The following is a 23,819-nucleotide window of genomic DNA, read 5'->3' as shown; positions in this document are numbered from 1 at the left end:
TCACCATAAGGTTATTATAGCAGCTCAGCTTTACAGCGCACCTGCGTTCAGGTGTCCACACAGTAGAACACAACTTGTGAAGCTCAGCAGCTTCAGAATCATCAAAATTCAATAACACTTGGCATGCAAATACACTTCGAACACAGACTATATGTGGCAATTCTAAATTTCCCTAAAATCCTACTCTATCCTGCCCAAGCTATTTTAATAGAAATAAAAAAACGAACGGACTTTACTTGGTGTAGTCTTCCTTGGAGCAGAGGTAGAAAAAAAAAAAAAAAGGGTGGGGGTGTTTCCACGCATCCGCGGTGAGTCCTCGTCCTTTGGCCTCCTTGGCAGAAAGGTCAAAAATATGACGGACCGTCACTAGTCGACTGGAACAAAACAAAAAAAATAACAAGGATGAAAATTTCTTCTCCTTGAAACTTCCATGGTTTTTTGGTTATGTGTTAAATCCACGTCTTCGATCGGTAAAGTTGAAACTTACAAGCCTTCTTATTCTTGTAAGCTTAATTCGCTTAGTTTTCTGGCCAATCGGAGAATTAATGAAAGTCCACCTGTGAGTTTCTTCTCCAGAATGACGCTCCAGTTGCGAGGTAACCGCGTCTCGGTTCCAAGCTGAAAAGCCCAGTTGGGAGGGGCTCATTTGTTCTATAGCCCACTGTGACATCAGAGCTGCGACGCCCCCGTCCTATCAGCCGCGGTTCCCGCTGGGATTTGTAGTACCAGACCATCCTGGGGTACAAAATGGCCGATGACACTGAACACTTAGTGGCGTCCAGCAACGTACAAATGGTCCAATATTCAGCAAACAAATGGTCCAACACTTGGTTCTTAAACATAAATAACATTGTATGGTAATGTTGCATCACTCTTTTAGTCATTGTTTTCAATCATCTTTAATCAACTTGTTTATATTGTACAAAGCCCATTAGTCTTCCTTATTCTTTAATTCTGCTTGGTAGTTTAGTTGGATTGTTTTAGCATAGTGAAGAGTTTGTTGATTGAAATATGTTTTACTTTGAGTTGACTTATTTTTGATAATAAATAAATATTAAATAATATATTCAGATTCATAGTCAAAACAATTAGCACAAACCTAGTTAGGCTTCATTAACTGTACGTTTCACTACTAATGGTGTTGTAAAAAGTATGGATGTTAAGATTAACCGATTGACTATGATAAAATACGATACAATAATTTTAGAGGGAAAACTAATTATGCTTTATTGTCATGATATAAAAAATGTATTTTGATGCAAACTGCTGATATTCTGAATGGATGTTTATTACATCTGCAGCCCGAGAGGTATTATACAGTAGTTTTGCTCCAAGGCTTAGTGCTTTGTTCATTGAAAGTCTGGATTTATATACACTAGTATAGTATTATTTCTTATTGCACTGAATCACACTTCTTTGATTTAAAGTACATAGTGACACAGGGGTGAATTGTGCAGTATCGTTTTTTTTTGGTTTTTTCCATCGATGTATCTAAAATGAATCTGCTTGTTGGCAGTGTATTGAAAATGCATCGTACTGCCCATAAACAAGAGGTGTACAACTTTAGTAAATGGCTATTTTGTTGTTTTTTGGTATCTTGAACTTTAATCAGCTCAGTTTAAAAATGTGTAAGACTGTTAAATATAGCTCCCTAAATCACAATGTGATCTGTGATACCTTTATTTTGTTTCTAAAAATCTGAAATATTTGTGTTTCAGTGTTTTGCTAGGCTTCTAAACCAGATCAAGTTCAAAACCCACATTGTCCTGTTTAACAAAGTGATCGAAGACAAATAAAGCAGCAAGGTGTCCTTTTATGATTCTTCAATGAGTGTTCATTTATCTGTAGGTTCTCTGTCAGTGACTAAAACATCAAAATTATCAATGATTTTGACAAAAAGAGCAAGTTTTGGGGCAAATTAAAGATGGACCTGTCTATATGTAAAACTATGTAAAAACAACTTTTAGAATCTTAGCTTTTTATGTTTTAAGTATTGGGATAAGGAATAATGTTTTGAAATTCGAACATTTTTCAACACTCAACTTAACCCGGGTTGACAGGGTAAGTAGAATCTTCAATGATTAGATCATGTGTTGAAGCAACAACATTTTAAACTGGAAGGACTCCAGCTCTCAAGGCCTGAAGTCTCCAACCCCATAGTAGACTGTGGGGCAATATACAGGTCCTTCTCAAAATATTAGCATATTGTGATAAAGTTAATTATTTTCCATAATGTCATGATGAAAATTTAACATTCATATATTTTAGATTCATTGCACACTAACTGAAATATTTCAGGTCTTTTATTGTCTTAATACAGATGATTTTGGCATACAGCTCATGAAAACCCAAAATTCCTATCTCATAAAATTAGCATATCATTAAAAGGGTCTCTAAATGAGCTATGAACCTAATCATCTGAATCAACGAGTTAACTCTAAACACCTGCAAAAGATTCCTGAGGCCTTTAAAACTCCCAGCCTGGTTCATCACTCAAAACCCCAATCATGGGTAAGACTGCCGACCTGACTGCTGTCCAGAAGGCCACTATTGACACCCTCAAGCAAAAGGGTAAGACACAGAAAGAAATTTCTGAACGAATAGGCTGTTCCCAGAGTGCTGTATCAAGGCACCTCAGTGGGAAGTCTGTGGGAAGGAAAAAGTGTGGCAGAAAACGCTGCACAACGAGAAGAGGTGACCGGACCCTGAGGAAGATTGTGGAGAAGGGCCGATTCCAGACCTTGGGGGACCTGCGGAAGCAGTGGACTGAGTCTGGAGTAGAAACATCCAGAGCCACCGTGCACAGGCGTGTGCAGGAAATGGGCTACAGGTGCCGCATTCCCCAGGTCAAACCACTTTTGAACCAGAAACAGCGGCAGAAGCGCCTGACCTGGGCTACAGAGAAGCAGCACTGGACTGTTGCTCAGTGGTCCAAAGTACTTTTTTCAGATGAAAGCAAATTCTGCATGTCATTCGGAAATCAAGGTGCCAGAGTCTGGAGGAAGACTGGGGAGAAGGAAATGCCAAAATGCCAGAAGTCCAGTGTCAAGTACCCACAGTCAGTGATGGTCTGGGGTGCCGTGTCAGCTGCTGGTGTTGGTCCACTGTGTTTTATCAAGGGCAGGGTCAATGCACCTAGCTATCAGGAGATTTTGGAGCACTTCATGCTTCCATCTGCTGAAAAGCTTTATGGAGATGAAGATTTCATTTTTCAGCACGACCTGGCACCTGCTCACAGTGCCAAAACCACTGGTAAATGGTTTACTGACCATGGTATCACTGTGCTCAGTTGGCCTGCCAACTCTCCTGACCTGAACCCCATAGAGAATCTGTGGGATATTGTGAAGAGAACGTTGAGAGACTCAAGACCCAACACTCTGGATGAGCTAAAGGCCGCTATCGAAGCATCCTGGGCCTCCATAAGACCTCAGCAGTGCCACAGGCTGATTGCCTCCATGCCACGCTGCATTGAAGCAGTCATTTCTGCCAAAGGATTCCCGACCAAGTATTGAGTGCATAACTGTACATGATTATTTGAAGGTTGACGTTTTTTGTATTAAAAACACTTTTCTTTTATTGGTCGGATGAAATATGCTAATTTTGTGAGATAGGAATTTTGGGTTTTCATGAGCTGTATGCCAAAATCATCCGTATTAAAACAATAAAAGACCTGAAATATTTCAGTTAGTGTGCAATGAATCTAAAATATATGAATGTTAAATTTTCATCATTACATTATGGAAAATAATGAACTTTATCACAATATGCTAATTTTTTGAGAAGGACCTGTATATTCAGGGTTAAAGTCAGGGTTAGATACTATTTCAGTACATTTCAATAAAGAGAAACAAATAAAAAATGGCCACTATAGAACTGACTGGAGATTCAATAATAGTCATTGTTGTTGTTTAGGATTAAAAAAAGAATACTGTGGAGACAACTGAGGATCACTTTGGAGTTGTTTTGACATACAGACAAATGCAGTGTAAGATGTACTTAAATGCACCATAAAAGCACAGCTGCTGGGGAACCCACTCTGATCTAACGTGGACCTGTATGTTGTTGCATCTCACATGCTGCAGACAGGCTGGATTTGGACTTTAGCTGATTTTTTCCAATGCCACCGATGTTTATATTCAAGCTTTATATTGTTTTGGGTGAGTAATTTAGTTAGGTGGAGAGCTTCTCTCTGTTGATAAATGCATTCGCTGGCATGAAGTGCTGGTTCAGTCTGCTGTTCTTTCTCCACTGTAGCTGCATGAGAAACCTTATTGTTGCAATAAAGCAAAGATTAATGATAGCTTATTAATAACCCTCAGTTATTGCTTTGGTGTCAACATTTAAAGATGTGTTACAGAACAATGAATTGTGCACTTACTTCCACACATAATCCGTTTAAAATACATTCACGTTTTTAGTCGTAACATGTCAAAATTTGAGAAAGCTTAGAGAGTTTGAATACTATCAACTATTACCAAAATACCAGATATACAAATTTGATTGAAAAGGTATAGGGGGAGACAGATGGTTGTAGAAAACCCGTTTCTTCTTTAATTTGGTAATTAAAGAAGTAAACAGCAGACTTTACTGCAGAAAAACCTCGGTAAGGAATAATACAGCTTAAGTGCAGCCTCAACACAAGACCATGCAACCATAGAAAGACAAACCCACACAGCATCAAGTTAGATAACCCATGTAGCTGCTGAGATCAGTTCCATTAGATGCTTTCTGAAAATGCAAGTGTCCATCTTGCAAAGTGTTGTTATTGTTTTAAAACAATAATGGAAACATGTACTGTTCAAAAATGGGTGTGCACAAATTCACACAAAACAAAAAAAATGTCAAACCTGCTGAGCATGAGTGTAATGTGAAGGGTTGGTTTTAGAACTTGAAGGGGAAAACTGAACAAGTAAGGCAAAGATTTGGGAAGGTCCAAAAAGAAGAAAGAAACAACAGGAAATAATGAGAGAAGGGCAGAAGGAAGTCAAAAGGCCACTTACTGTCTCATCCGTACAGATGGAGTGGACCTGGGTGCCGAACATAACAGAGGTGAAGATGAGGAAGAGGAGGCCCTCAAAGCACAGGAGGATGAGAAGGATGACTGTTGCTGGAGGAGAGAAGGAGCTGCACTCTGGGTAATGAAAGGACATGGAAGTGAAAGGGTAAGTCAAGGATTATATGGCAAACTGCTAAAGTGCAGTCAAAGATACAGTGATGTCCTATTGTTGACTGGTGCGGCAGAGACAGCGAAATAAACCAGGAGGCTTTGAATAGGAGGGAATCAGTCGTACACAAACAGCCACAAAGACTCTTTGTTCTGGAGCCGGGGTGGCTGATTGTTGCTTACAGATTTACTATGCAAGACCCAGCGACCTTTGTCGAATGTCTCCCCCTCTCTTTGCCCTACTTCCTGTCTGCCTACGGTTGAAAAAAAAGGAAAAAGGTCTCTAGTGCTGCAAAGAAAAAGAAAGGTGTGCTTCTCTAGTTTTTAATTATATCAGACATGGGGAGTTGCTGGGAAACAAAAGGTGCTTTCTGTACCGTTATGTTTACAGAGTTAGCCATGTCTGAGTGACCTTTAAATGTCATTGTGTCTGTTTAAGTAAACTAAAACTATTTTTGCAAAATTGATTTGGGGAATTGTTTTGTGAACAGTAAAGCCTCCTCTTTAAGAGAAAGCTTTAGAAAGCTGCCTTTCTAAAGATCTGCCAGTCAGTCTACTGAAAACAATCATGAAGTACAGCAGCAGCATGACTGGGCCACAAAGTGATGGTCTTCTGTGTTGGTTTGTAACGCTCCTGTAAAGGGCAGTGGTCAGTGATCATCCTGATGTAGATGTGGTCGAAGAACCCAAGGTGGGGGAACGCTCTGTATGCGCCATTTTATGTTTGTGTACACGTGGTCGAAGATGTTGTTCCAATGTGTGACATGCTGATAAAACTTGAGCAGAATGTCCGTCAAAATACATGACTAAAATCCCTAGCCACCATATAAAATACCTTCGGGTGTTTGTTTTGAAGTGAACTACTATGTGATTGTGAAGCTCCTACTGTGCCTCATTGGCCCTAGCATCTGGTGGAATGTAAACAACCACAATGAGCACCATGGTAAACCCATGAGGCAGGTAGTGCAGCTGACATATTTTATCATTAGGTGTTCCATTGTCTCAGAGCATTGGCTGCTGACCAGAGTACAGTTTGTTCACCAACCTTTGCCTATGTAAGTACATAGCCCTCACCCCTGGGCTTTCCCCAATAGCTGATTGCAGTCCACAAGAAACATGCTCTCGTTTGGCCAGGTTTCCGTCAGACAAAGCGCCCCATAATTCCTCATCTTGCAGTAAACTTTCATCCTAAGTCGAAGGAGATTCATTTTGCTATCCAGGGAGTGGACATTAGTCAGAAACTGTGTCGGAATCTATAATCTTAAAATATTAGCCTTTAACCTGGCCAATGGCCCACCCTACTTACCTCTTCTGCTTCTGTGCACACCGCCTCCTCTAAGCCCACTAACCGCCGCAGTTGACCATGCCACTTCTGCTACAGCCTGCTGAGCGTAGCTTTGAGTTTCAAAGCCACTGTTGCGGTTATTACGACCGATCTTTCCATTATAATAATAGGCTCAGTTTGGCTGTGTATTAGCCACTTATTTGCAGAAGCAACAACATTGTCAAACATAAGTCCTGGAGCTTGAGAAGTCACTGCACTGCCACATGCCGCCATTCTTCAGTGATGGAAAAATGTATGCATGGTCTTATTTTATTAATCTATAAAGTGCAGTAACATTTCAAAGAAAGCTTTTTACAGCATAATCACAGTTTTTTTTAAACTTTTTATTATGGATCACTGAGACAGAAGAAAAATAACTCACTTGTCCAATCATCTTCAAAGCAGTAGAGGAAATGGAAGACCACCATAACCAGAGAGTGCAGAGAGATGAGTGCAATGTACATCTAAGTCGAAAAAGAAAACATGATAGGACCATGTGAAACATTTTAACACAAAATAACTGCCAACTTCCTAAGAACTACAGACAAACTGTTTTGTGTTATGAAAGTAGTAACAACTGATCTGTTAGGATGAGGCATATAGCATTAGAGAAATAAAAGCTGACAGGTAAGTTGGTGCCATGTTTAAGCACATTTTTATGTCAGGTATCCATTCTTTTCCCAGATGTCCACATTTCTCAGTCCATTTTAAAAATGCAAATACAATAGTAAACTTTGAATTCATTCTAGACATTTTTTACAGCGCTAAATTTGGAACCTGCAAAAACCATAGACTTAAAGAGTTGGAGAATGAATGAACAGACAGACGGACCAAATGGTTCCATTATTTTCAAAACTGTGTAAAAATTCTGTTGGTGAAAAAAAAACTAATATATTATCATACAGTCTTCAGTTTCACTGTGAACTTACTGTGAAAAGCACAAAGTACTTTTGGTTGTTTTCACCAACACAGTTGTTGACCCATGGACAGTGGTGGTCCATCTTCCGTATGCATCGTTTGCATACACTGCAAATAAAACAGTGAGAAGGAATTTAATTCCAAAAACATGAATGAATAATGTTACAAATATTCCCTTCCTCCCAGAATACCCACCCTAAAAGAATATATCAGGTTGTATTATTTTACCTTGTAGGATTGTCAAATCTCACAAACCAGTTTATATTTCTATCCTTATTAGGACATTGTATGGACTCCCACTCATTTATGTAATTTTTTGCCTAACTTTAATTCTAACTACTGTGAGTACATATGAAACCTTAATCTTAACTTAATTCACACCTTAACTCTAATCATTAAAATGACATCGCACTTTATTAAGACCAAGGTTTGGTTACTATGAGTCAATTACTCAGAAAGTAAGAGATCAAACTAGAACATGTCCTAAAGGTAACAGGTATGTGTGCACAAACACATAACTATACTAAGGGGTAAAATAAGACAAATAGACTCAAACTTCTACTTTCCACTTTCTATGTGGTTCAACATTTGAATGACAAACTAGTTTGCTAACTCAGCCACAGCCTTTTACCTGAAACAACAACAGCATGAACCAAACTGTCCAGAGACAGGTGCAGGGATCAGTCAACAATCATTTAATCAAACTGCAGAAAAGACTGAAATCACAAAAGAATTTCAAACATCCAACATGAAAGTCTGCAGCTGGAACCCACATACTTTATGTTTCTAAGTTATATACTACATTTGGTAGAAATTGCTTGTCATTTGTCTTTCTATATGTAGCTTTTGTCATTTGCATGTTTTAACAAGAAGAAAAATGTGTAGCAGATTCACCCAAATAAACAAGCTTAAAACTAGTCAGTCTTATAAGCAAGAATATGAGAAAAACTAAACATGATTTTCTACTGAACAAAAATAGAATACAGTTATTTTTATAGGGCTTTTGTCTTCAGTGGAAAGATTTGGTTTCTTGCAAGAAATATTAACGGAAACAAATTAAAAAGGCAGTAAATTGAGAAAATAGGTGAAATGACTCAAATGTTGTTTTTTTCTTTTTTTTTCAAAATATAATCTCTATAATAATCCACCACATTACAAGCGTGCTTTTATAACATTACATTAGTAACATAAGATGATTAAAATAACAAATCAACATTCAACTGTATAGAATTGAACTTTTGTGATCAAGCTGATTTTATTAGACATGATTATGATGCTGCCATCTACCAGCTTGGTCAAGGTTTCCATGTAGGCTCAGCTAATTCTATTAGACTTGTTTTCCTAAGGTAAACTGTACAGACAGCCTGACTTTGTAACAAAGGATTCTTTCTGTCCTACCTGCAGTGGTGTGCTCGGTCAGGCTTGATGCTGCAGCACTTGGGACATTTGTAGACTACCTGACCTGGTTTCAGCTGAAGGCTTTCTATGTATTCCTTAGTGGCATTCCCTTTTGGCACTGCCCCCTGGTACAAAACAAATATTGTAGGTCTTCAGTGTAACATGTAGTTCAGCAATCATTAAATAATGACATTACTGGGCAGAGAATAAATATAACACTTCATTAGAATGTTTTGGATGGCAATGAGAAATACATCTGTTTATCTATACATACAGGGTCAGTGCACATGGCCCTGAGATGTGAGGCAAGGGCAAGAAAGGCCAGAGTGTTGAACAAAGTCCCGTTCACAACGGTGTAGGTCAGATTCTTGGAGGGCAGCAGCATTACAAACAGCACCACGAACTCAGCATACAACACCAGCAGCCACGTGATAACAGCACACACGATGCCACAGGTATCCCTGATGAACCACAGCGCCGAGGCAGAAGAGGACGTAATGACATCTTTGGAGATAGGGATGCGTTGTTCAGCCTGTAGGCAGTTCGACCCTGCCCCTGTCTGAGCACGGCCGTGCTCCACATCCCTGCATCTGTGCACTGGGCTCTTCATCCTTCATTGAAGCTGGATGCTCGCTGGTCCTGCTGCCACAGCCTCTGAACCTTCAGGCCTCAGTCAACACATGCTGGGGGAAGGAGGGTCAGAGGTTAGGAAGAAGCAATGTGCAAATTATCAAGTATCAATCCTGTAACCCCAAAGAGGCGGATGATTTTTGTCCCTCCTTCAGTGGGAGCAGATATGGCCCACTGGGGAAACCTCCACACTCTGTCAGAGGGAGTTCCCCTCAGCAGGCCTGCTTCACACATCCCAGTGTTCACAGACAAATCACTGTTAGGATGGGGAGAGGCGTGTCTGTCCCAAGTAGTGGGAGCAAAGTGGCCAGATCACACTTCTGTCCACATAAATGTGCTTGAGTTTCTTATTGTGTGGAAAGTGACACAGAACTTTGCTGCTCTGCAGCGGGACCAGCATGTTCTGATCCACACAGCCAACAAAGTTGCAGCAGCTTATATAAACCAACAAGGGTGCTCAGTTCTTAAACATTGCCAGACAACTGCTTTGGTGGGCATGCAAGAACCTGCTCTCCATCAGAACAGTTTACATCCCCGGTGTCCTGGACAGAGAAGCGAACATCATGTCCAGGGGGGTCCCCAACACAGAGACTGGAGCCTCCATCCCCACCTGATCTGGAACAGATTTGGCAGAACAGCAGCGGATCGGTTTGTGACACGGGAGAACGCCCAGTGTTAGCCGGTCCTGCCTGCACTGGTTAAAGCTCCATTTGAACCTTAGATCAGGCTCCAATGAAAATTCTGTCACTTAAAACAGCTCTGCTGTTAGTTAGCTCTGGCATCTGCAAAGAGAGTGAATGATTTATCTGTGGTGCGAAGCTGTGCTGCGTCCTAATCCTGCTTTTACACCCAAAAGTATCACCTTAATTCAGGTCCAGAGTGATAACTCTGAATGGCTTCTATCCTCCTCCTCATAACTCTGAGAAGGAAACTCATCATCTCATCTTCTCCGCGCGCTCTCATGTTGTGTGGTGAATATGGCTACACTGCGCTGCACCCTGTGTCTTGTCGTGCATTACAGAGAAAACTCTGCAGGATAGCTGCTGTCTGCCCAGCACCTTTCACACTGGTTATGTGAGGCTATTTTACATGCTTCTACTTCTTCCTGGATCCTCCAGAGAAGCTCAGAGCTCACTCCACCGAGGGGAGTGAGCTCCACATCTCAAGGAGGAATGACAGTAGAGGACATTTGCACAGCAGCTTTCTGGTCATCTCCGTGCTCATTTATTAGGTTTCATCTGCAGGACGTTTCCACTTTCTCCATGTCTCATTCTGTTCTCAGAGTTCTGACAGAATGATTATTATTTCACTGCGCTTTTATATCGACGATCTCTTTCGCCTGCAGACAGAGTGAGATCATAATTATCTTCCAGCCCCAGTTCGTGACCTCTGGTATTATTGTCACTCTGGCTGAATTACATCAGGCCTTCCTGTGATCAGAAATTATTCCCTCTGCTCTTGGGCTCACGGCACACAAGGTGTGTTGCATTACACAATCATGCATGATTCAGCAGCTTGTTGGTCCTCTCCTCCACTTGAGGAGTTGTTGACCTGCTTTGTTCACTGTTAGGCGGCCACAGATTGTTTCTTAATCCTCACTATTCAAAGCAGCAGGACAGTTGTCTCAGCCTCCGCCTTAAACAGAGATAAACAACGTAACCATAATCATATAATATCAAAGATTCAACTTCCAAATTTAGCAGTGTTTCTGTTTTCATGAGAGGAAAATTACTGGGACCTTTATGTAAAACATCTCTGTCAAAATTAATACTAGGGTTGGTTTCCTTCATTTTGAGCGGCAGATACATGTGAAATCGATCTTTTCTACTTCTCTAACCTGTTGTGCAAACTTTGTTTTTAAAATGTGAAAATGAAAGACTAAAGAACTGCATTGCTCTAAACGTTTCACACATGAGCACTGCCTCATCTGCAGGTAAAACAAGTTTGTATCGTTTTACGGGTATTGTTCAGTGTTTTTCAATAAAATGAGATTGGAACATTGAAGGTGCATTGTAACCTTATAACACTAGTCGGTGTCAGCTATAACAAAAAAATTGGTATCAGCCAGAACACTGCAATCGGTGCACCCCCAATTAATAAAAGTGCTGAAAGTTTTTCACTCATGAAAGCTTTATACACTGTAGATAGAATCTCTAGGCTATTTGAAAATGACCTAGTGCCCAGCATTCGGTTTCTATGACAAACAGAAGATGTCAGGCAGTATTACACCACTATTTAAACAGTTTTACAGTATGGAGAGAAGGAACAATGAGTTGTCTGAACTTGACTTTTAATTTAAAACCATATCATGATGGTTATCAAAAATTACAAAACTAGATGGAATGCTAACTGAACTTTCCTGATCTACAGTGCAGCATCTGTAAAAAGTTGCCAAACATAATGTTAAATACTAGGGATGCACAGATTGATCAGTCGGCTGATCGATCGACCCCTTAATTTTGAGTCATCGGCCGATACTTAAACGTGAAGCCTATCTTATCCACCGATCTCCCAAAATTAAGGAAATCTGTGCCGATTGATCGGTGCACCCTTAGTTTGCAATCTGCTACCTGTTATGCCATGAATTTACGTACCTAGCTGATGGCTGTTGGACAGGAAGCTCCAAATTCAATTCATTTTTTCTACTTTATATATATAATATTTTTAAATATTATATTATCTTAATTTTCTATTACAATAATTTGTACAATTATTTTTAGCTCACTGGACATGTGTGCCCCTACCTCTACACTCTACAAAAACAGATGACTCACATTTACCACCTGAATGTGTCATTGCCATTTACTTTTTTGTAGTTACCTTTACATTTGTTTATTTGCAATTTCACTTAACAATGAAAAATAATTTGAAAAGGTTCAATATCTTCTGAGCAGTGGCCGAGTATGCTGTACACTTATCTCAGTACGAGGAGGCACTGGGGAATTGGTTTTCTTCTATTGTCGGTGATGGTGTGGTAGAGTATGTCAGAGTAACTGGTGGTTAGGTCAGATGGTGGTATAGATGTTTCGGTAAATTGGGCTTTTTTAGGACTGCTTTTCTGAATCAGACCGTAAACATAGAAAAGTGGTTCATAAATGACGGCAAACTGCACCCCTCAGGCTTTTACTGGCTGATACTGACTTCTGGTTTTTCAGGTCAGAAAAAAAATGCATCTAAGCATTTGAGAACATTTATCTCATTTTTACTGAACTCAAGATAAAGATCTTTAAAGAACAGAGTTTGTTGATGTGTTGATAAAACTAAAAAGCAAGAATTGTTCTTATGATGCTCTAGTTAATGAGGGGATTCGGAAGTAAAAGTTTCGTTTTGAACACTGATGACATAATATTTCTTAGCTATGAGAAATTCCTAGTTTAAAACTGTTTGACAGTTCAGAAGATTTATTCTGATTATTTGTGGAAACATCTCCCATTTGATAAGGACAGTTAAGAAGAGGCTTTAGAACTCCAACCCTCTATGACACACATCTGGTATGTGTGTTGGCTGTTAATTTGGTGTTTTTCCTGACATGACATTGATTTCCAGAAGGAACAGATGCTTTCTAGCTTACACGCTAGAGATACATCAGTGTGTTGTCAGCGTTCCTGACTTTAACAAGAACATCCCTTCTGGGCGACTTCCTGATCTGCTGTTGTTTGAAAACACACAGTTTGTGTTCATCACTGCTGTCGGTTAACCTTTTTCTGCCATACTGAGGAGAAAGCACTTTGCATTCAGATGTGGGGAGATTTTGCCAAAACATTCTCTGATTTTGCTGAGAGCCACAACAGACCAAGTACAGCCTGTATCTGTGTGGAGAGAAAGAAAACTGCGTGAAGCAGAGAGAGAGAAAACTGTGTAAAGCAATCCCCAAGGCCAAGTCAAAGAACACTGGGCCATTTCCCAACCTTGAGAGACAGGTGTGAGATACTGGAGCACGCTGTCTGTAGGTGACCCCTGAAAAAAGGAGAGACCTCTCCTTCGGTCACACAGGACCCATTAGGGACCACAGTAAGACTAAGGGCCACAGTGAGATTCAAAGACAAGGAGCTACTGGGATGAATAGTACTTTTCCTTTGTTCTTTCCCTCTAGTCCCCATCGTTTGAGAGAGTTAGATGATCAGAGAAGATGACTGGACTGGTTTGGGGAAAAGTCTGAGAAGGTATTGATGCTCTTAGTACCCGAATTGGTTGACCAACAAGTTACTGAAGGTTCAATCTGTAGGTTTATTCCAACCAAATCCCCTGAAACTTCTTATCAATAGAAGCAGATTTTTTTTCCTCGTTTGTCTTTGTTTTTATTGAACTGCTTTCTTGCTTAAATTTCACATCAGTAAATTCCTGTAAATACAGATTAGTTTGACAAGTACTACATGTTTACCTTGATTCAAGCAGTAGGTCCTGGTGATTTTTCTCTTAGGAGATGTTTCCTTATCTCTGATAGAAACAATTTACAAAACTAAAAGCAAGATTATCTCCTAGGTATTCACAACAAATCCTAAGACTAAAAGTAGCTCCTATTATCTTATTAAGTCACTGTCTTTCATCTATCTTCTCTGTTTAAGACACTCTTAGGATTACTAAAAGTCCTCCTCACTACTCTTAACATTTCCTCACTTTAGGAGCTCTATTAAGGCCTAAGGTGCTTCGGGAATAACTTTTATCTTAACGAGGGAAACGTCACTAGGAGCTACTTCTATTCCTTGGATTCTCTGTGAATACGGGCCCACATGTTTTTTTTTTTGATGTACAAAATTTGATTGTTCAATGGGAAAGGAAAAGAATGCAAGGCAGGTTGATAATTAGATTGTTTAAAAATGATAAAATACTTGAGACTGATTTACCTCTTACATTACATTGTAGTGTGATTTAAAATACCATAAAAAACACATCAATTGTTGGTTGTCTATTCTTTTATTCTTGTAACGACAGCTGGGGTGTACTGCTGAAAAGTGGCTTTAACAACACTTTGTAAATTTACATGAAGAGAAAATTTTCACGGTATATCGGTTTGTCTTTTTTATCGGTTTTCAAAAACCTATACTAAAAGTCTACTTATCTGAGACATGAACACATGCTTAATTAGAAGGCGCATTATCTGGCTTCCATCAAAAACTGGAAATAATTTATAGGTCAATTTCAGGATTTAACCTATACTGAAAGAGTAAAATCCAAATGACTTCTTTTCTAAAGGCAGAAGATTTTCTGTCACTATTTTGAAGCTTTAAAACGTCTTATATTCTTTATTAAAAAACTAGATTTTTTGCCTGAAATAAAGAAATAATTTCAAGACAATTAAGGACATTTATTCCGACCAGTAAAAAGGCCAAACATTTATCAATAGTCATTTGTCAATCATTTTATGGCCATATGTAAAAATATTTGAATTAGGTCATTTTTAATGATCTTTGGTCAACATTTTTCACACCTCCCGTGAAAATTAAGGGACAGAAATTACACTGCTGTTGTCTCTATTGTTAAACTTCACACATTATCATGGCATAACTCTGCAAACGCATGAAAGTTGCTTCGAATCAACATCTATTTTTATAATCCTATTTATGATTCATGTCCAAAACTCTTATGGCTTGTCCAAAAAAAATAAAAATAAAATCTGTTTTCTCGTATAGTTCGGAAACGACATAAGCCGGAAGAGACATCACAGATGAGTGAAACCGAAACACAGATACTGGATATTCTACAACAAGCAGTAAATACACGAGCAGAACAGTACCAGCTGTCTAGTATGGTTGATGTTTGTTGCTTTTTTAGGGAGTAAAGTGGGTCACTCATTCCCAGCTCGGTCTGTTTCAACATACGCCGATGTGTCTCTGTTGGTGCTACAGACAAGCTAGCAGTCAACGTCAGACACGTTGGAGCGACAATATAATGACTGGTGAAGGTAAAGTTAGCTGGTTCGGTAAGGGCTGGCTTAAAGCAAGTTTTATACGTTTTTTCTTTTTCTTTTTTCCAGTCCACACGAACTGAAAGTCAGCTCAGTCCATTTAGCTAAATGCAGCCATTCAGCTAAAATGGGAGAAATGTAAAATCCCTGTCAGGTTTTATTTGATACAGTCTCCTTTCTTTTTACTCTAAAACGGTGGACACCCAGAGGCGTTTTTCTGTCTGTAAGTAACAACGACCCTTACTATGTTCCGATGGATCTCACCTTGAAGATAAGCATCCTCCGCTCGCTTCTTGTCCTGCTGCTATGGTAGCACCTATCGTTGCCATATTCTTCTTCTTCTTCTTCCCCCTTTTTCTTCTTCTTCTTCTAGTGTTTACTGGTGGTTGGCAAAAAACATCAGGTGTGCATTACCGCCGCCAACTAGTATGGAGTGTGGTTCGTGATGGATTAATATCTCTAATACATAATATATAGTCAAATTCTATCATTAAAAAAATATTAACTTAAACTATGAAGTAGGAATTGTTTGTGTGTATAAGACTGTAGTGGTATGAACAAGTATTTAACCTTACTTTTGTGTTGCACATGTTTTAGATCATCAAACAAATTCTAATATCAGACAAAGATAATCTGAGTGAATTCAAATTAGAGTGCCCCCTCTTGTTAAATAATGGATTAAATGTGATCTAAGAAAACAAAAATCATGAACAGATGAGAACCAAAGTAAATGGAAAGTAATTGTATTGTTCTTTAGTTTCTTGGACAGACGTAGCTTCTGTATTCATCTCCTTGTCACAAGGACTTAGTTCAAAAGTCTTTGCCTCACTGTGCCTTGCAGGTGCACCAAACCACCCACTGCCAATACCATGCAAGTTCTGGTTTCTGTATTGCATAGCTCAATGGGAGACACTGTCTCCCATAGTTCATGCAGATTGTTCTTCTTTGATTGGTCTAAAATCTGAAGTTGGTATGATTACTAAGTTGACAAAGTCAGAAGTGGAAGGGTTCTATGAGGACTTCCTAGTAGGTCTGCGCTTGAGTTTCATGTGGAGTATGAAAAATCCTGGCCAGAACCAACTTTGCTCTTGTTTTTGACACCTTGAGTAACTAACAAATTTCTCTGTTCTTGCAGACAACGTACAGGCCCTTACGCTGTGTTAATTACCCATACATAAGAAACAACTGGTGGCATTGACAGTCAAATGGGACCCAGCAGACTTGCAAAATGGCAAATGAGTCGGGAACAAATACAAGCCTTGTTCACGAGAGTTCTGTCATAAACCTACTCTGAGCTGCCTCTGGGTATTCATAAATAAAATTACAAATGAATAATATCCTGCACACATATGCACTTTTAACAATGAAGTCAGCATTATGGGGCCAAAGGAATGGTGAAGTGGAAGTCAGCAGCGTTGAGTGTTGAGCATAAACCTAGAGTAGGACATCTCCCTTTTTAAATGGTAAAAAACATAGGTGGCATGGGACACATTGTGCGTTTAGTTCTACTTTATTGCTTAACTGCTATTGAAGAAACTTCCCTTCACTAAAGTCCAGTGATCTGCTGTGTCTTCAGGACAACTGATCCAATGATGTGTATCCTGTTGTACTCAACATCCCATTAGGATGTTGCTCCGTGCAATGCTTCAATCTACCGCGGGTACGAACTATTGTATTGGCTAATAAGTAGTAAAGCGATGAAGTGACCAGCATGTCCCCTCATTACTCCTCTGTTCTGTTTAGTTGTAAAGTAACTAGTGGCTAATGAGGCTAATAACAATGTGTTAATAAATGGTGGACCTAGACTGGTACTAACTATTAGAGCAGAAACTAATCAGATCCCATAGCAATCTATACCCTGCTGACTATAGCTGATTGCCAAAGAAAAATGTACAGAAACACAAATTGAACAGGGCTGCTTCTCAATACAGCTGCATGGTCCAGAACCTCTTCCACACTATATAAATGTTTAATATGGACCAGATCCTTGTCTATGGACCACATCTATCTATGTTATGGACGACATCTATGTTAACACAGATAACACAGGTTTTTGAATAGAACAATCATTTTTTGTCCCTCAGAGGGAAATGCACGTGTATTAGTAGCATGGTGACAGGTAAATGGAAGTACACAAATACACAAAAAAATAAAAAATGAAATAATTACAAAACTGAATTAAAGATATGTACTTCCATAAAGCATATAAGCATTTGTTCTAAATTTTATTTTATCTAGTGTTTTGCAATCCTGGAAAGCAACACTTTTAATATTATGGAAAGAGAGGCTTTTATATATCTTTTTTCTAAATGGGAGCTAAATATCCACATTTTTGCCCTAATTAATGCAATGAAAATGTTGTCATATTGCAACTGATCATATTTTCTGCTCTTTATTAGAAAGAAATGTGCCTTCAAAAAGGTTGCCTTGGCATTGAAAATGGTATTGATAGAATAATACTCTTAGCATCGGTATGGAGATTGAAATGCTTTTAACATGACAACCCTACTTATCAATAAATGGTTTGCGATCTGTTATCACAGTGAAGGACTACCTGTACAGGTATGTGGGGTGTTTTTGCATACATTTCACGTTCAGTGTTGCTATATCTGGACTAACAGTCAGTCTGTGTTTTTTGAATGGTCTGGCATTGTTTTCAATGCTATGCATGAATGTCCCGTTGACAGTAATGGCGTAAAATTGCTTCTGGAACATGGTTGCCTCTGCACCTGTTTCACCCATATTGATTGCACTGCCTGTGGTTATTCTGGACTGAAATATGTTTGTGAAGCTTGTTTTGAGGAGACCCATGCTTGGTCCTTTGGATGTGATCCAGTTGATCAAGTATTTTGCTCTTTTTGAAGCACTTTGTCCAATGTCCTTTGATGCCTTCATATTTTCATCCTCCTGCAAACATATTATTGAGAGAATATATTTTTAACTTGCTGTTCAGTTAATCCATCAGAGCTTCATGTGCTGTGCTTGCAATAATAACCTCAATGATTCATTTACTTATCTGTCAACTGGCATTTTTGTGCAAGTGTTCTGACTCTGGGTGCAGATCTTTGTTTGTACAGCATTAAATGGAGCCTTTGAATCAATCATGAGCTTAGATTGAGCTGAATTTCACAAGATTGTTTGGTTTCATCTGTTATTTCTTTATCTTGTAGATAAAGCAGCATTTTCTGTTTAAACAACGATACAGCCTTACTTAAATCAGGGTCTGACCAGTTCATTGACAGCAGATGAGACACCATGGTGCTACACGCCTTCCTTCCCCTTTGTTTTTAATCAGTTAAGCGTGGTCACAACCCAACTGCCATGCTCAGTACTCTGTCAGCATCTTACAGTGCCTGCTGCTGCACAAGTGGGAATGATTATTCTTGGACAATCCCATTGTCTCCCTGCACAGTGCAGCACTTCCGCTCATTTAACTTTGCCACCACGTTATTGCCCATAAATAATTAGCCAAGATAAGCAAACACCAGGGGTTCATTAACTCGTTGTAGGCTGTGCATGCAGTAGGTGCATACTCTACAGGACCAGAATCACATACATGATAGCAGACACTTAGCATGTCTAAAAACATCACATTTCACAGCAATAGTAGCTATCAGCTCACCTGCATTGTTGGCTCTGGTCTCTCTTATCTTCCTCTGAAAATACTGACTTGATGCTCTGTATGGTTTGAGGTTGCATTTGCCTGGATAGTCTGGGTCTTTTGGCAAGGTGTGAATGTGCAATCAAACACTGGTGTGGACCAAAAAGGTGAACTCCGTTACCTCTTCAAGCACAGATCTCAGTCTGTTTCAACGGAACTAAATGCAGGAAGCGGACAACAACACAGAACATTGTGGGTAAACAACCAATACAAAAATATATAGCAACAGCTCAGTGTCACAATAATATTTGGGTCTATTGGACTATTAGGTGTGAAAAAGATCTAAGTCCTGTCTTCCAATTTTGAAGGTTGATAGGATGGTTGCATAAGCCACCAGTCCCCAAACAACACTCAATAAAAAGCCCAATTCAAGTAAATTCTATTTGCAAATGTCATATTTCTTGAGTGTTTTTCAGTATTGTTAATTTCTTTATTCTGATATAGTCAGTGTTCTTTATCATTGTTAGGTATTGCTTTAAAAAGTAGTCCTTGTGCTTGGTTTATTCCATGTGTATTCTTGTTTATTCCATTTAGATCTTTGTCTTTAATTATTTAGTGCTTTGTGTTGGGGTCTGGGAGACTTTGTCTCCTCTTTTGCCTGCTGGGTCCTTATTCCTCCGCTAGGTGGCGTCTGAACACGGTGGCTGGGTGCTGCGACAGGTGTGGATCCTCAAGCCTCATTAGGAGAGGGTTAAGAGGAATCTGCAGCCAGCATTTCATTGCCTGAGTGTTAGGCAACTGTGGTATAGCTCTAGCCCTCCGTAGTTCCTGATTCACTAAGGATTATCTCACCTCGTGTGTGTTCTTCCTCAGGTTGCCCCTGTGTCACCTTCCAAGCTGCCCTGCAAAGACCCACTAGTCTTTACCAAGCTCATCTTCCTCCTGGATCAACTTCACCCTCCTCTGGCTGATCATCTGCTACCAGACCCCGCTCATTCCTCCTTGGCGGTTCAGCATCTCATCTCCTGTAAGCACATTCTCCCTTCCAATATCCTCCAGCACCTTACTAATCCAACTTATCTTTCATGTACAATTAAAGACTCATTCTCTGTTCCCAGATTCCTGATTCACTTATCAAACCAGTTACAATAAACATTTTAAACTTTCTCCTGTCTCCTGAGTGTGTTCTGCATGTGGGTCAGATCGGTACGAAAGACGATGATATTCTGTTTATGTCTAGTCCCAGTCTCCTTCTGTTTTACTCGGCCTTCTTTCTTCAGGTTCATTCAGCCCACTTGAGTCTGCCAATTACCTCAACCTCTCACTTTCCCCCTGTATTTACAATCTCTGTCATTCTTTACTGGTTCCTATCGTTGACTTCATGCACTTTGTTCTCCATGCTTCCAATGTTACCACTCTCACCTCTTTGTGCAGGACAGTTTTCTGCTCTTATTACAATTAAACAAACATTTAGATTGATTCTTACCTGCTCTGCGTCCTCATACCAAATCCTGACAGTAACACATAGAAGTGTAATAAAAGAAGGAGCGTCATAATGTTGAGCGATTAGACTGACAGTCAGCACAGATATGGAGCAGTGTAAATGGTTTGGCTAGTCATCAGGGGGGTCTGAGGACAATCTGACTGGGCACTACAGAAGAGAGGTTAGATGTTAAAATCTTCACAGTGGATGGATGGTAAAGTAATGTGTGGGTAGAGATTAAGCTTATTGTCAAACTTGTAGTTAAAAGTTCCAGGGAAGGCAAGTCTGTCCACTGAGGCAGAGTTTGGCAGATGGTGTAATTCTGTGGAAAAAGCTGCATCTCTCTTTGTCACCTGGATGCTTTTCGGAAGGTGTTCCAGCATGAGGTGGAGGGTGGACAGGCAGGTGAGCAAACCGAAGGAAGAATGGTTCTCAGCTTCGAGGAGGCTGGTTCTGGGAGCGAAAGGGAGACTGACAATCTGGCATCTTTCTCTCAAGTGCTTTCAGCGAGATCCAACAGAGTAGACACGGAGCAACGGGGCATGGGAGAAGCCAATGTTGGAGGAAAGTCCTGCAAAAGGAGGAACAGAGACTCCGAAAAGAGTTGAGAACAAAAGATCAGTCAATGGGTAGCAAACGCAGCGACAGATTACCACTCTGAGTGAGCTAACGGGCTGGCACCTTCCTCTAGGTTCCAGCTCCTTAAAAATCTTCCTTATTAGTCTTCATGGAAGACACCTGTAGAGCTGCACCTGCCAGTTGCACCCTGCAGGGGGAGAGTGAGAGAGATCACAGCACTGCATGCACATACCAACCTGCACACAGCCAGATGACAAGACAGGGAGAAGATCAAGAAGACCTGACTTCAAATTATGAAATGACGCTGGTAGACAGCATACCTGTACAAGGTGAGCAGGTGGAGGAGGTAAGTACACATTCAGAAAACTGGCTCTGCTGCATTTAATGGCAACATAAAAAGTGAAATGAACCAAGTCTTAAAAACCTGAAGGAAAGCATGCATGAGTCTCATAGAAAAAAAGAAATGATGTCCAGACATTTCTCTGAGGTGCCTGGATTAAACTAAAGAAGATACAGCAACAGCTATTCAACCCTATAACATCACTTTGAAAGTTTGATTTGAAAAGATGAAGCAATATAAATTGGAAAGAGAGGCTAAGATGTTAAATTAGGCAACTTGAAGAGTTTTCAAGAACAAAATCAGCTGGGAAAAAAGTGCCTTTATTCGATATATGCAAATTAAAGCTATGTTTTGACAGTTATACAGAAACCCAGAACATCCAATGGCTTATTTGACTGGGGTGTTTAAACCTATAAAGGAATACATTTTAAGCAAATTGTAGCATTAAACAAAACCTTGCCAGCATCAACCATATGCAGTACATAAAATATAAACAGCAGAAAGAAATCAAAATTTAAATATCACCTGAAAAATAGCAGGATATGACAGAAATAAGTGAACAACTAGTTCCATATTAATGGAGAGGGTCACCAGATTTCTTATTACAGCTGTTATGAAGAGAAAGCAAACCTGGACTCACCTCCCAGGCTGGAGATCAGGAGGAAATATAGAAGCAAATTATGCATCGATTCTGGCATTGTCAAAATTACATTTGTTTTCTAGAAATGTCAAAGTAATTATTAGAAAGGTTCGGAGCATTGTTAGCAAAATGACAAAATAAAACTATATATCTGGAAAGTGTAAACAGAATAAATGGAATAGAATAGAACTATCTTGTCCCATTGTGGGGAAATTCATTGTACTGGCAGCAATGTAAAAGGCAAATGGAAGCATATAGATACACACAAAGGTAAAAACTATAAAATCAAACAACAAAAAGAATAACAGACTGTACAGTAATGGATAATTTACAACATAAGGAAAAAATACTGTACTTTTATTAAAATTAGCATACTCAGATTAAAAGAAATGTGCAACTGAGTAGTGTTATTAGGAAAAATGTGCAAAACAAGGATACATACTGTATTTGTGCATAAAAGACAGACTGTCTACAAGAAGTGAAAAAACTATGAAATAACAGCAGGGATGTTAACACTTATTGAGTTCAAGCTTGTTGGGAGGAAAACAGCTACTGGGAGGAAGGATCTACTATAGCTCTCAGCTGTAGATAAGCTGCTGTTCCTACATAATATGCCGTAGAAGACGGCTGATGCCACCGCAGAGTCAGAAAAGTCTTCAGGAACGCCCTTTCGTTGTCCGATGAGCTAACCCCTCCCTCCTACTTCCTTATGTCTAAAGGAGATTGCTCAATCCAGCTCTCCATCTAACGGGTCCGGACTTCCCTAAACCTGAAACGTCTTACTAAGCAGGTTTAATGAAAGTTCTGTTTAAGTTGGTGTCGGGAAATGACTCGCCTAGCCTCTGACAGCCTTCATCCAAAAGTCTCGCCCTTCTTCAACTGGAGGTCCAGGCGACCGAGTAGCCTATTGCAGTCATCCACACCTTCGACAGTCACTTTTGTTCACGGCTGCTCATTCCCTATTTTTACAACTGGCTCTTGGTATATGGGCTAGGTTAATTTTAGTGGCTCGGCACGAGCCCCAACAGCGCTGTTTTAACAAACTTTGCTAAGGGAACCTATAAAAACCTCCTAAAATATCTTGGAACCAGGCAACAAGACTTTTTACCACCAATGAAAAACCAAAAATAAGGTGACTCAAATAATTGAATGTCCACGATTTAACTAGAATTTTATATGCTTTCTTTAATTAGTAACGCTTTTGCAGGGGTTAGTAACAGCTTAAATTCGGCAACACAAATACATTTTTAATAATAGAAATTAATCAATCAACTCAACCTGTCTTTCCCTGATGCTGAAATTGGTGAGTTTGGAGAGGCTTTGAAGACGGAGGCTCATCCATGCACCTGTTGAGAAAGGATTCTTCTGGTAATAACGAGTGGTTTCTTGAAGAGAATACGACTTAATCTTCAGTTTTCTTTTAGGTGGCAGGCACTGATGCTCCAGGCTTCAATGGTTAAACAGGATCTTTGTTGTTAAATGTCTCCGATGACAGTAGTTTCCAGAGGCTGAAGAGTTAAAGGAGACCCGGAGGTATAAATGAGGTTGATTCAGAATTTCCAGAAATCTGAAACGTAGAGCAATCAGTTGTTCACCGATCAAGTTCACTTCTGTTGTCTGGATAAAAAGGCTTTAGATGAAATCGGATTCTCAATTTTGAGGCACAGTCCTTTCTGGGCTGATCCTCTTTGTCAAGGCAGTCGAGCAGTTGGGCTGTGTCTCTGTTCCTTTTTTATCCAAGCTTAGTTTCTCCGTCTGAACTTGTTCACTGGTCTTCTGCGAGGAAAACAACCACGGTTTCTGCTCTCATCGCTGCTTTTATAGTGCTTCCTGCCTG

The 23,819-nt window shown here is 39.7% G+C and overlaps 1 protein-coding gene and 2 long non-coding RNA genes across 4 annotated transcripts in view; 1 reads left to right on the top strand and 2 right to left on the bottom strand.

The window, feature by feature from the left end:
* The window catches only part of LOC124865458 (palmitoyltransferase ZDHHC3-A-like), a 35,573-nt gene extending 19,843 nt beyond the window's left edge, over positions 1 to 15,730 (bottom strand). The window contains exons 1-6 of the mRNA XM_047360552.1: positions 15,604 to 15,730; positions 9,079 to 9,487; positions 8,805 to 8,929; positions 7,418 to 7,514; positions 6,871 to 6,952; positions 5,001 to 5,131 (exon numbers count right to left, since the gene is read on the bottom strand). Of these exons, the coding sequence (XP_047216508.1) occupies positions 5,001 to 5,131; positions 6,871 to 6,952; positions 7,418 to 7,514; positions 8,805 to 8,929; positions 9,079 to 9,414 (771 nt within the window). The 5' untranslated portion in view covers positions 9,415 to 9,487; positions 15,604 to 15,730. The remainder of the gene's footprint in view (positions 1 to 5,000; positions 5,132 to 6,870; positions 6,953 to 7,417; positions 7,515 to 8,804; positions 8,930 to 9,078; positions 9,488 to 15,603) is intronic.
* On the top strand, positions 14,889 to 20,107 carry LOC124865460. Its single transcript, XR_007037604.1, has 2 exons — positions 14,889 to 15,336; positions 19,814 to 20,107. It is a non-coding gene; the product is annotated as an uncharacterized LOC124865460 (long non-coding RNA).
* Positions 17,716 to 21,291, bottom strand: LOC124865459. Of its 2 annotated transcripts, none has more exons than XR_007037602.1 (3): positions 21,077 to 21,291; positions 18,962 to 20,994; positions 17,716 to 18,246 (listed from the first exon to the last, which is right to left on the bottom strand). It is a non-coding gene; the product is annotated as an uncharacterized LOC124865459 (long non-coding RNA). The 2 variants fall into 2 exon arrangements; XR_007037603.1 differs by having other exon boundaries at positions 18,962 to 20,591; positions 20,777 to 21,290.
* Between the last annotated feature and the right edge of the window lie 2,528 nt (positions 21,292 to 23,819).

This window comes from Girardinichthys multiradiatus, chromosome 3, assembly GCF_021462225.1.
Source record: "Girardinichthys multiradiatus isolate DD_20200921_A chromosome 3, DD_fGirMul_XY1, whole genome shotgun sequence".
Lineage (NCBI taxonomy): Eukaryota > Metazoa > Chordata > Actinopteri > Cyprinodontiformes > Goodeidae > Girardinichthys > Girardinichthys multiradiatus.
This window is presented reverse-complemented; position numbering and strand designations above follow the sequence as displayed.